This window comes from Trichomycterus rosablanca, chromosome 14 (genome assembly GCF_030014385.1).
Source record: "Trichomycterus rosablanca isolate fTriRos1 chromosome 14, fTriRos1.hap1, whole genome shotgun sequence".
Lineage (NCBI taxonomy): Eukaryota > Metazoa > Chordata > Actinopteri > Siluriformes > Trichomycteridae > Trichomycterus > Trichomycterus rosablanca.
The window spans coordinates 17,017,557-17,031,364 of record NC_086001.1 but is presented as its reverse complement, the minus strand read 5'-3'; the positions used below and the strand labels follow the sequence as shown (position 1 = coordinate 17,031,364).

Below are 13,808 nucleotides of genomic sequence, written 5' to 3'. Positions count from 1 at the left end.
CTTAGGTGTCACAATAGATTCAGATCTCTCATTTGATACACACGTTAATAATATTACTAGAGTTGCTTTCTATCATTTGCGTAACATTTCTAAAATAAGAAATATACTATCTGTTAATGACGCCGAAAAACTGATCCATGCGTTTATAACTTCTCGGTTAGATTATTGTAATGCTCTTCTAACTGGATGCTCTGGTAGATCCTTAAACAAACTCCAGTTAGTTCAAAATGCAGCAGCTCGAGTGCTAACTAGAACTAAAAAATTTGACCATATTACTCCTGTTCTATCATCTCTACACTGGCTGCCAGTTAAATTTCGCATTGATTACAAAATACTTTTACTAACTTATAAAGCGCTACATGGTCTGGCTCCACAGTATCTGAGTGAACTTATTAATCACTACAGCCCAGCGCGTCCACTTCGTTCACAAGATGCAGGGTTACTTATAGTTCCTAAAATTAAAAAGATCACGGCTGGTGGAAGAGCGTTTTCCTACAAAGCTCCACAACTCTGGAATAATCTTCCTGCCTCTATTCGGGATTCGGACACAGTCTCAATGTTTAAGTCTAGACTGAAAACATATTTATTTTCTCAGGCTTTTGATTAGTATAGACAAAGGCGCAGAGCTTGGGGGTTCTTGGTCATAGAAACTTGTGGTGATCAGGGATGTTGGGTTGCTGTCGTTCTGCCTCTCTTGTCCGATCACTCAGGTTTGGTGACGGTGGGGAGATGGGCGCTGATGTCCTGTGAAAGCCTTCATGACCTTGTTACCTGCTCGCTCTCCCTTTTAGTTATGCTGTAATAATTAGGGCTGCCGGAGTCTAAAACTCTCTGTAAAACTGTTTGTCAACCAGCATTGTACATTATTGACTACATTCTCTGTTGTTTTACCCCGAGGGCATTCTGATGGAAACCTGTTTACCCGCCGAGGTTAAGGATTGAAGTCGAGACTGCCGGGACAACGATGCTTCTCCTGTCAGATGTGACGGGTCTGGAGTAATTGCGACGACAAGAAATCACTACAGACTTTATTGAAGACTAGAGCTGATAACAACTCTATTATTATTTAATTGTTTATTTATCTATTTATTACCAGTTATGACTTTTAGATCATTTAATTCTGTGTTTGTATGATTTGTGTAAATCGTGTATTTATTTAAAGTATCCTCCAGGCCACCCATGAAGGATGGGCCCTGCTGAGTCTGGTTCCTCTCAAGGTTTCTTCCTGTAATTTTCAGGGAGTTTTTCCTTGCCACAGTCGCCCTCGGCTTGCTCAACAGGGGTTTTTGTATCTGTTGGTCCTGGATTTTGTAAAGTTGCTTTGAGACAATGTCTATTGTAAAAAGCGCTATATAAATAAAGTTGACTTGACTTGACTTGACAAACTGTGAACACACATTAAAAACACATCAACCACCAGACCTGCATCCCTGACAGTTAAATAAAGGTTCTAATCAAGGTTGGCTTTTAGATGTCATCTGTTTCCAGTCTTTCATGAAACCGTCGGAGGCTCCACCATAAAAGCGTCTCCAGTGCAGCAGCCAGGGATTCAGGTTCTGCATACAAAGACTCGTCCAGAGTGAAGATTTTATCCAGGAAGCTCAGCATCTCAGTCTGAGAGAAGTGAAACAACATCAGGGGGCTGTTAATAAATAACAGATTACTAGTTCAAGATCATTTGTGGTGTAAAGAACACACACCTGAAGATGGAATAAATAATGCTCTGTGTGCTGCCGTTCGGTCCATACGCGCAGATCCTAGGAGAGAAACGCTCAAGACGTTATTAAATCATCCGTACATAGGTGTTTTTCCATCATGTTACCCTCTATTTTGCAGCCGTCAGTACAAGTGTAATGATCTACACCGTCTGGACCTAGTCTTCGGGTTACTTATCGAACCACCTGTGCAGGAGGATCTGCTCGAGGGTGAGACGCTTGCTGGGCTTCTTGTTCGATCAGATGGCAGCAGGCTGGCGAGTGCGACAATGCAGATTTAAATTATATGGTGTTTAGATCTGAAGAAAATACACCGATCAGGCATAACATTATGACCACCTTTGATCACCTTTGACCACCATTATGGCCTCCATTGATCGGACTCGTTTGTCCAGGAGTAACTCGGACCGCCGACACGTGGACTCCACGAGACATCCGAATGCATCCTGTGGTATCCAGTATCACCAGGGACTCAGACCTTCTTAGTGAGCATCCCGGGTTTGTCTCAATAATGTCCCGGTAGGTTGTAGGGAGGATCCTGGGGAGGATCCATAGATTGGGAACAAAGGGAATTCAGGGGGCCAGGGTGTTACTCGGAAGTCCCCGTGACCCTATAAGGTCCTGGAAGGTCATCACAGGTATCTGGAGTCATAGGAGGATCCAGGGGAGGATCAACACAACAAACTGATACTCACCTGGTTCCCGTCCACCTTACGGACGCCTTCGTAGACTGAACCACAGCCTCCCTAACCCAGCAGCTCTCCGACGTTGTATCGGCTCTCAAAGCTGTCCGGGTTCGTGTCAGTCGTCTTCTCCTCTTCATGTCCTCCTTCAGCGGTTTCTCCTTTAGCGGTTTCTCCTTCACCGGGTTCTCTTTCAGTGGGTTCTCCTTCAGCGGGTTCTCCTTTATCAGTTTCTCCTTTACCGGGGTCTCCTTCAGTGGGTTCTCCTTCAGCAGGTTCTTCTTCAGCATCTTTAACACAAGTACCACCAATGATGCTTCATGTGTCATGTGGACCAAAAATAAGGGTCCATATAAAGGGCCGGCATACTCACCCTTGTTCTCGGGAGCCCACCTACGAAGCCCAAGGGTTAAATATATAGTCACTAGAGTTCAATAGTGTGGGACTCGAATGTGGTGGTGTTAAGGTTACCTGGAGCTTCAGAAGACGCCTGCGGTCCTGTGAGTCCTCCAACTGAATCTCCCCGCCCGACAACGTCTCACTGGAGTCTGATTTCGAATCGTCCTTGTACCCCTTCTGATTCAGACACATTAAACTGATGTTACAGAGCCGAGAACCGAACCCCTCCCCTCCCGGAGTATAGTGGTGATGATAATTCACCTCGCTCTTGACTGTTCCTTCTTCTCTCTCAGTCAGGTTCTGAATGGCGCTGATCCACGCCCGTCTACCTGCCTCACAGTCGGCCTGGAACGTACAGCTCCTGTACACACACGGTGATAGATACAGATTATATAGGATGCAGACAGACAGATAGATTGAGTAGATAGATAAACAGATAGATAGACAGACATTCAGACAGACAGATAGATAGACAGATAAATAGTATGTCTATTGATCATCTACGTATCTGTCTGTGTCTATATCTGTCTGTCTTTTGATTATTTATCTATAATCTATCTTCTTGTCTATCTGTCTATCCATCTGTCTATCTAACATCTATCTGTCTGTCTGTTGATCATCTGTCTGTCTGTCTATTGATCATCTATCTGTCTGCCTATCTATTAGTCTGTCTGTCTATCTATCAATCATCTGGTCTATGTATCTATTGCTTGTCTGTCTATCAATCATCTTGTCTATCTATCTATTGTCTGTTTATTAATCATATATATGTCTGTCTGTCTGACTATCTGTCTGTCGATCATTTATCTATCTGTCTGTCTACCTATCTGTTTGTCTATCGATTATCTATTTATCTATAATCTATTTTCTTCTTTATCTGTCAGTAGCACGGCTATCCCAGAAATAAAATTAACCGACAACGCCACCCCTTAGTTTAAACCTGGAGATAAGGGGAACTCCAGTCCAAACCAATAAATACACCGTCACAAAGAAAAATCAATATGACGTTCTTTATTATAACACTAAGTAGCAAAGCGTACTAAAAACAATAAGATCGCCACTTGGATTAGTATTAATAATTTAGTGTATAAAAGCAACCCCAGTAGTCCACCTCTAGCCAGAACTATTAATGTGTACTATACTATTACTAACCATATCGAGTACCCAAAATACACTCCAATCACAAAGTATTACATTACACTTCAACCTTTAAGTCCAACACTGCAAGACCACTACACAATTGGACATTCAATGTAATTATAGTGAACAATTCCCACACGCTTTAAAACTAGTCTGGCTGGGGTAAGACTATTACTGGAGCCGCTTACTCCTCTGGAAGTGGCTTTACACTAGTACAATTTTAAAAGAACCACATTAAAAATGTGGTTACCTACGTATAAAAATTACAAAATACAAAAGAAAACACACACATAAAACAAAGAAAACTGGCAGAAAAGAACAGCGGCTGACGCTCTACATTCACTCCAGCCCTCTTAATCGCTGTTTAAATGCCTTTAATGTTACAGTTCATTGGTGCACTAAAACAAACGAGTCCCAGTCGTATTCACTTCACTCCGAATTAACACGAGGCAATATGAAGTATATCCACTGCTAGTTGCGTCACGCACACACACTCTGTAGAAAACGTTCACCACAACTGGCCACCACATCCAAGTACCTGGTACTCTCGGCGTCTCACCTACTACCCTCAGCAGAGCGTGGTATCCGCCATCACTTTTTACTCGTTGGCTTTATACTCTCACCAGGACTCAACACTGCCCCCAACGACAGGGCCACCCGCTACATTCCACCCCCTCCAAATGCATCGTCGACCCGGCGATGAACTGACAATAAAAAAACTGTTATTAACTGGTACACGAGAGCACAATAAGACATCAAATCAATATCCGGCCTTCAATTTTCACTTTGCTGGGCTATAGATCGTGGAAGCCTATACGGGTTTGCATGTTGACCAGCTGTTGCTCGAGTTGTCCGCCTGAGCCCTGGCTCAATCTCTTCTAACAACAGGCTTTCGCCTCCAGTAGGTACCATCTCGGTCTCTGATTCACCTCCTTGTGGTCCCTGCCCTGCCAGTCCCACAATATTCACTGGGTCACTAGGGGCTACACTCTGTGCCCCAACAGCCTGAAGAACCCACTCCTCTTCTTCAGACTCATTGTGCAAACATGGTTCACCCTCTTGATCGCCATGATCAACCAGCTCCTCCAGTTCCACGTTACTTTGCAGAGCAGCACCGACTACAGGACGAATTTCGGATCTATGTACATGTCTAATGGGACCTTGTTGATGGGCAGGGGTGACTGAATATACTGCCCCATTCCCTTGTGGTGCTTTTTCAATCCGATACACAACTGAATCCCAATAATCTTGGATTTTGTTCCGACCTTGAACATTACGCTTTCTAAGATACACCAACTGTCCCTCTCGTAGGTCTGGACCAACAGCATGGGCATTATATGCCCGATTACGTCGCTCAGCCTGTGCTTCCAATTGCTGACGTGCTTGCTGATAAGCAAGTGTCAAACGCTGCTGGTGCTCATCCACCCACTCTTCTACTCCCCCTTCCATTACAGGATCCTGCGTCTGTCCCAACAAAAAGTCGGCTGGTAACTGTGGCTCTTTACCAAACATCAAATAATAAGGGCTCTTACCGGTAGACTGATGGACAGAGGTATTATAAGCAAAAAGGACTTGAGGCAAATACCTAGGCCAATATCGCTTCTGCTCGATAGGTAATGTCCGGAGCAAATCATGCAATGTTCTATTAAACCGTTCGCACTGCCCATTTCCTTGGGGGTGGTATGGGGTAGTTCGGGTCTTTTTTATTCCATAGATCTTACAAAGCTGTTGAATAAGTAAGCTCTCAAAATTCCGGCCTTGATCAGAATGAATCCTTTGTGGCACACCAAACAAATAAAACCAGTGCTTCACCAAAACATCTGCTACAGTGGCAGCACGCTGGTCTTTAGTAGGGATGGCTTGAGTATATTTAGAAAACACATCGCTCCTGGCTTTCCCGAGACAACATACTTCTCTCTCTGTGCTCTGGCGGAACCCCACCCCAGGACAGATTTGACGTCACTTCCGGTGGTACGCACGCTGAGACGCTAGCCTAGTTGTTTGTTTGTAGCCTTTAGCTAAATAACTTTTTATATACGTATGTTTTAAACATATAATTTATACGTTTATCTTCCGTGTGTTGTTGATTTAGTTTTATTTTGTTTATCGTAAAAAAGCGCTTGTGTTTAATAAACGTAAATTCGTGCTGTGTTGGAAACTAGGAAACTTCTGCTACCGGCATCCGAACGAAGCCGGTTTTGTTTGTTTTTGTACTTCAGCGCATAAACATCTTAATTATCCAGAATTAAAACCGTTTTCGGTCCGCACGAAGCGCGTTTGTGTTTGGTTGTGTTCTGTATTTCAGCTCTTAAAACACCTCTGTTTTGTGGGGAGTTATAACCGTTTCTGTTCGTAGGAAGCGCGTTTGTTTGTTTAGTACACCAGCGCATAACACCGTTCTCCTTTAGAATTACAGCCGCTTTTGTCCGAACGAAGCGCGTTTGTGTTGGTTTGGTTGGTGGTTTTTGTATTCCAGCTTATCATCGCCTGTTTCATCCGGAATTAAAGCCGTTCTTCTGTGACAACCAGCAGAAGCGCCGGTGAATCCAACATAAACATCATCTCCAACTCATCTTGTAAAGCTAAGTATATTTCTTTGTTACTATGGCCCCAGCAGGAGCATTATATCCATGTTCCGAGTGTAATATGTTCAGTTATTCCTTCTCCGTGTTTAGTGATAACTTTACATGTGATAAGTGTAGATTAGTTGTTAGTCTGACGGAGAAGATCTCAGTGTTAGAAGGGCGCATTCGGGCTTTAGAACAGACTACTACTAGTGAGGACTTAGATTCAGCTGTAGCAGCCCCGAATGCCAGCATTTCAGGTATAGAACCCCAGACTCCGGCATTAGAGCCCTCACAGCGGGGCGACTGGGTGACGTCTCGGCGACATAGTCGTAGGGCAAAGCACCGACCATCTCAGTTGCACGTGTCCAACAGGTTTTCCCCACTCAGTGAGCCACCCGCTGAGCAGCCTGTTAATGTAAGTGCTCTGGTTATAGGAGATTCTCAGCTCCGACACGTGCGTATTGCAACCCCCATAGAGACACCAGCAACCATAGTCACCTGTATTCCGGGGGCCAGGGCGCCCGACATCAGAGCAAACCTGAAAGTGCTGGCTAATGCTAATCGTAGATTTTCGAAGATTGTTATCCACGTTGGCACTAATGATGTTCGTTTACGGCAGTCTGAGGTTACTAAGAGTAATGTTAAAGAGGTGTGTGAGTTAGCTAGGTCGATGTCTGAGGCAGTAGTGTGCTCTGGCCCCTTACCGATTCGACCCAGTGGCGAAACCTACAGCAGGTTGTTGTCGCTGAACCGCTGGATGTCTAAATGGTGCTCAGAAAATTGCATTGATTTTGTAGATAACTGGTCCACTTTTGAGGGAAGGCCTGGTCTTTTGAAGCGGGATGGTGTCCACCCCACGTGGGAGGGTGCTGCTCGCATTTCTTGCAGCATAGGTGACAGGCTTTACCACCGCGTTAGTGTAGCGGCAGATAGTGTTAAATGACTATCCAGAGCCAAGACCAGGCAGCAGACTAACAGGCCTAACCGACTGTCTGCGAGTCGCCATCGGACGTCACCCGGAATCCTTAGGTCACAAACCATTGAGACTGTGTCTGTTTACCGTGGCAGGTGTAAGCCAAAACAAAATCAAAAAGTATGTCATAATAACTTAATTAAAATTAATCTAAATGAGCATCATGAAAACCATAGTAAAGCTAAACTAAAGTTAGGACTTCTAAACATCAGGTCACTTGCATGCAAAACAGTAATTGTAAATGAAATAATTACAGATAATAGTCTTAGTGCACTTTGTTTAACTGAGACCTGGGCTAGACCTGATGAGTATCTAGGTTTAAATGAAGCATCTCCTCCGGGTTACAGTTATGAACATAAGCCACGTCTTAGTGGTCGTGGTGGAGGAATAGCCGCAATTTATGACAAGGACATAGGTCTCACTGTAAAATCAACTCCCATAACAAACTCGTTTGAAGTTCTTATCTCTGACATAACCAATAAATGTTCATCTGATAAAACTAGTATGTTTAAGCTGGTTACTGTTTATCGACCCCCTGGTCCTTACTCAGAATTTCTTAACGAATTTGCCGATTTTCTTTCTAAATTAGTTTTATCAACTAAGAAAGCTTTAATTGTTGGTGACTTTAATATCCATTATGAGGATAAATGTAATCCACTCAAAACTGCGTTTGATTCTATTTTAGAATCTTTAGGCATCACCCAAAATGTAACAGGACCCACTCACCGCTGTAAACATACCTTAGATTTAATACTTACTTATGGTATAAACATAGACAACCTGGAAATTGTACCACAGAATGACTTAATCTCTGATCACTCTCTACTAATTTATGAAGTGTCCCTGTCCAATAATATACAGCAACCGCATCGTTTTAAATGTAAGCGCACTATTACATCTGCAACTGCAGCAGCGTTCATAAACTGCCTACCAGAATTACCAAATATACCAGCATCAGAACCTAAAGAACTAGATCAGGCAACTCAAAACCTAGAGACTGTATTGCGCACAACCTTAGATAACGTAGCCCCACTCAAAACTAAACTGATTAAGGAGAAAAAACTTGCTCCTTGGTACAATGACCACACATGCGCACTTAAACAAGCAGCACGAAAATTAGAACGCAAGTGGCGTCACACTACACTAGAAGTGTATAAGATTGCTTGGAAAGATGCTCTAACTGAGTATAAACATGCACTTATAAAAGCTAAATCTTTATATTATTCATCCCTAATAGAGAAAAATAAAAACAATCCCAGATTCCTTTTTGAGACAGTGTCCAAATTAACTAAAAACGTTAATGAAACTGAATCTAATATATCGCCTGACTGTACCAGCGATGATTTTTTAAAATTCTTTAATGACAAGATAGAAAAAATACGACTTCAGAGTCAGAGTGTGTCACCTGCCAATGTTAAGTATGGACTCACTCCGAGCAGCATTGGTGATAACAGTGGTGATAATAGTAACGAGTTAATCCAACTAAATTCCTTTAATCCAATCTCCCAAAATGAACTAACTGTGTTGATTAAATCATCGAAGTCATCATCGTGTATACTCGATCCTGTTCCAACTCGTTTACTTAAAGATTTACTCCCAGCTGTTGTAGAGCCCCTGCTTACATTAATCAATGCATCCCTTAGCCTTGGATATGTACCTAAATTGTTTAAAAGTGCTGTTATTAAACCACTGATTAAAAAACCTAATCTTGATCCACATGTACTAGCTAATTATAGGCCAATTTCAAACCTTCCTTTTGTCTCTAAGATATTAGAAAAAGTAGTTTCCAAACAGTTATGTTCTTATTTGAATGAAAATTGTATTCATGAAAAATTTCAATCAGGATTTAGACCCAATCATAGTACCGAAACCGCATTAATTAGAGTAGTTAACGAGTTGTTAATGTCTTCTGATAATGGATGTGTCTCTTTTCTTGTTCTATTAGATCTTAGCGCAGCGTTTGATACGGTCGATCATAACATTTTACTGGAGAGGCTAGAAAATACAGTAGGTGTTAAAGGACTCGCACTCTCTTGGTTTAAATCATATCTGACTGACCGCTCTCAATTCGTTTATGTAAATAATAAATGCTCGGAAACTACAAAAGTAAAGTATGGTGTTCCACAGGGGTCGGTACTGGGACCGCTATTATTTACACTCTATATGCTTCCACTAGGTGAAATTATTCATAAACATGGCATAAACTTTCACTGCTATGCAGATGACACACAGCTGTATATATCAGCCAAACCAAATGATACTGACACAATCAGTAAGATAGAAGATTGTGTAAACGACATAAAAAACTGGATGTCGTGTAATTTTCTTTTACTTAATTCAGATAAAACAGAGGTTTTACTTGTTGGCTCTAAAGCTGCAAGAGACAAGTTGTCTAACCTGGTGCTAAACTTAAACACGTTCTCTGTTACTCCCAGCCCAGATGTAAAAAACTTAGGTGTCACAATAGATTCAGATCTCTCATTTGATACACACGTTAATAATATTACTAGAGTTGCTTTCTATCATTTGCGTAACATTTCTAAAATAAGAAATATACTATCTGTTAATGACGCCGAAAAACTGATCCATGCGTTTATAACTTCTCGGTTAGATTATTGTAATGCTCTTCTAACTGGATGCTCTGGTAGATCCTTAAACAAACTCCAGTTAGTTCAAAATGCAGCAGCTCGAGTGCTAACTAGAACTAAAAAATTTGACCATATTACTCCTGTTCTATCATCTCTACACTGGCTGCCAGTTAAATTTCGCATTGATTACAAAATACTTTTACTAACTTATAAAGCGCTACATGGTCTGGCTCCACAGTATCTGAGTGAACTTATTAATCACTACAACCCAGCGCGTCCACTTCGTTCACAAGATGCAGGGTTACTTATAGTTCCTAAAATTAAAAAGATCACGGCTGGTGGAAGAGCGTTTTCCTACAAAGCTCCACAACTCTGGAATAATCTTCCTGCCTCTATTCGGGATTCGGACACAGTCTCAATGTTTAAGTCTAGACTGAAAACATATTTATTTTCTCAGGCTTTTGATTAGTATAGACAAAGGCGCAGAGCTTGGGGGTTCTTGGTCATAGAAACTTGTGGTGATCAGGGATGTTGGGTTGCTGTCGTTCTGCCTCTCTTGTCCGATCACTCAGGTTTGGTGACGGTGGGGAGATGGGCGCTGATGTCCTGTGAAAGCCTTCATGACCTAGTTACCTGCTCGCTCTCCCTTTTAGTTATGCTGTAATAATTAGGGCTGCCGGAGTCTAAAACTCTCTGTAAAACTGTTTGTCAACCAGCATTGTACATTATTGACTACATTCTCTGTTGTTTTACCCCGAGGGCATTCTGATGGAAACCTGTTCACCCGCCGAGGTTAAGGATTGAAGTCGAGACTGCCGGGACAACGATGCTTCTCCTGTCAGATGTGACGGGTCTGGAGTAATTGCAACGACAAGAAATCACTACAGACTTTATTGAAGACTAGAGCGGATAACAACTATTATTATTTAATTGTTTATTTATCTATTTATTACCAGTTATGACTTTTAGATCATTTAATTCTGTGTTTGTATGATTTGTGTAAATCGTGTATTTATTTAAAGTATCCTCCAGGCCACCCATGAAGGATGGGCCCTGCTGAGTCTGGTTCCTCTCAAGGTTTCTTCCTGTAATTTTCAGGGAGTTTTTCCTTGCCACAGTCGCCCTCGGCTTGCTCAACAGGGGTTTTTGTATCTGTTGGTCCTGGATTTTGTAAAGTTGCTTTGAGACAATGTCTATTGTAAAAAGCGCTATATAAATAAAGTTGACTTGACTTGACTTGACACTTCTCCACAACTCCAAAACAGGGCCGATAACTAGGTCTTGAGCTTGCAATATGGCCAGATCCGCCCGGGAGCGCCCTGGAAGCGCTACAATTTCAACTTGAGTCGCCCCCTGATTTGGACATGATCCTACTGCAAAGGCCGTTTCCAACGTTGGGGCCTGTACTGGTGTCTCTGAATGCACATGATCCACCTGCTGGCGCGACAATGCGTCAGCATTTGTGTTGACTCTTCCAGGCCGGTACCGCACATCCAAATTAAAAGAGGCCAACTCAGAGGCCCAACGTTGTTCGACCGCTCCCAACTTAGCTGTCTGATAATAACTGAGTGGATTATTATCGGTATAAACCACACAAAAGTTCCCAAGCAAATATTTACGGAACTTTTCAGTAACTGCCCATTTCAATGCTACAAATTCCAACTTCATGGAGCTATAATTATTCATATTCCGTTCTGTGGGCTTAAGACTTCTGCTTGCAAAGGCAACTGGCCTCCGTTGCCCCTCCTGCTCCTGTGAGAGCACTGCTCCAAGCCCACAATGACTGGCATCAATCTCAAGGATAAAGGGCTTCTGAAAATCAGCATATGCCAAAACCGGCGCTGAAATCAAAGCGGTCTTCAACCGCTCAAAGGCTTCTTCCCATTCCAAGTCCCATCTATCTACGAGTGGAATATTAGGGGTTTTACCCTTTTTCCGGGTCCCAACCAACTGGCTAACAAGGCGGTGCAGGGGTGCTGCCATGTTAGCAAACCCATCCACAAATCTACGATAATAACTGGCAAACCCAAGCAATGAACGCAATTCCGCCAAACAAGTAGGTCTTCTCCAATCCCGCACAGCTGCCACTTTGTCTGGGTCTGTTGATACACCCTGCCCAGAAACCACATGCCCCAGATATTTCACTTCTCTCTGAAAGAAACAGCACTTTTCTAACTTCACTTTAAGGCCCTGTTGTTTAAAACGAGAAAATACAGTCTCAAGCCTCTCAAGATGTTGCTGAACATTACTGGAGAAGACAATAACGTCATCTAAATAAAGTAGTACAGATTGATATCGTTCATCCCCAAACATCCGCTCCATTAACCGCTGGAATGTGCCAGGTGCATTACAAAGCCCAAAGGGCATCCGATTAAATTCGAACAACCCAAATGGGGTACAAAAGGCAGTCTTCGCCCGATCCCCCTCTGCCACAGGCACTTGGTTATACCCACTAGCTAAATCTAAAGTTGAAAACCACTTAGCCCCTGTGAGTGCATCCAAAGATTCTTCAATCCGGGGTAAGGGATAAGCATCTTTACGAGTTTTAGCATTAAGCTGGCGGTAATCAACACACATCCGAATACTTCCATCTTTCTTTTGAACTAACACAATAGGAGAGGCATAAGGACTACTGCTTTCTCTTATGACTTGACTATCGAGGAGCTGCTTAATATGGGCTTTAACAGCCTCATACTGTGAAGGTGGTATGCGTCGATAAGGTTGGCGAACTGGAATGTTATCCAGCAACGGAATCTCATGACTTATCAAACTGGTACAGCCAAGGTCACCTTCGTCTTTAGCAAAAACCATGTGGTACTTATTCAGTAATGCCTCTGCTTGTGCAGCTTCTCCTGGAGACAAGTACTCAAATGATGAAAGCTTTAGCGAGTTAAAATCTACGCATGCAGGCACCACATTATGAGCAAGCACTGAAGCTACACAGAACCTACCATCTGCTCCTAATGGGACATCTACAGGAGCATGGTCCCTTACAAGGTCAACTAACTGCATAGTACCAAGAACACGACGAGGAACCAGCCACACATCACTACGTCCCACATTAAAAACCGGAACATAGGCTGTACCTCTCTCAAAGTGCACCAGAGATGGGGAAACTAAAATACCATCAGGTAAACTACCTTCCTGTGGATTCAAAGGCTCCAACAAAAACTGCATACTAGTAACACAGTAAAGCTGGGGGCATGTAACAGGAGTCAAAACCATCGTACCTGCTGGAATGCGAAACGGATTCTTGCTCTGCACTCGCACCTTATTCGGGCCATCAGCTTGTACTATAGCCTCCATCTGCTGGCAATGGCGCAGTGCACGCTGGAGTGCCGGGGCCGCCGACTGCACTGGGGGAGTCTGAAACAAAGCTGTACCATGTTCTTTAAACAATTTTCTATAACACTCCCCAATGACATTCATTCCCAAAACCCCAGGGATCATGCTCTTTTTGCACTGAACATCAGGACTGGCTGGATCATCAACAATCAATATACCCCGATTTGGAATATATTTTCCCATAACTTCTACATCAAGTTCCAAGTAACCACTATACAGAATATCGAGCCCATTAGCAGCCTTTAACCCAAGCCATTCACACTTACGAAGTTTCTCCTTCTCTGCCATAGCAAAACGTTCATGAAAAAACGTATTTGTTAATGTTGTCACCATAGAACCAGTGTCAACTAAGCAGGGAACTTTAACACCCCCCACTAGAATGTCTATTGTAGGACAAA

General features: G+C 42.8%; 1 protein-coding gene across 1 annotated transcript in view; it reads right to left on the bottom strand.

Annotated features, from left to right (window-relative positions):
* Nucleotides 1–2,060: 2,060 nt before the first annotated feature.
* The window catches only part of LOC134326144 (uncharacterized), a 31,155-nt gene continuing 19,407 nt past the window's right edge, over nucleotides 2,061–13,808 (bottom strand). Inside the window, exons 5-10 of the mRNA XM_063008348.1 lie at nucleotides 13,296–13,323; nucleotides 11,592–12,177; nucleotides 4,847–5,694; nucleotides 2,870–2,974; nucleotides 2,411–2,688; nucleotides 2,061–2,253 (exon numbers count right to left, since the gene is read on the bottom strand). Of these exons, the coding sequence (XP_062864418.1) occupies nucleotides 2,061–2,253; nucleotides 2,411–2,688; nucleotides 2,870–2,974; nucleotides 4,847–5,694; nucleotides 11,592–12,177; nucleotides 13,296–13,323 (2,038 nt within the window). The remainder of the gene's footprint in view (nucleotides 2,254–2,410; nucleotides 2,689–2,869; nucleotides 2,975–4,846; nucleotides 5,695–11,591; nucleotides 12,178–13,295; nucleotides 13,324–13,808) is intronic.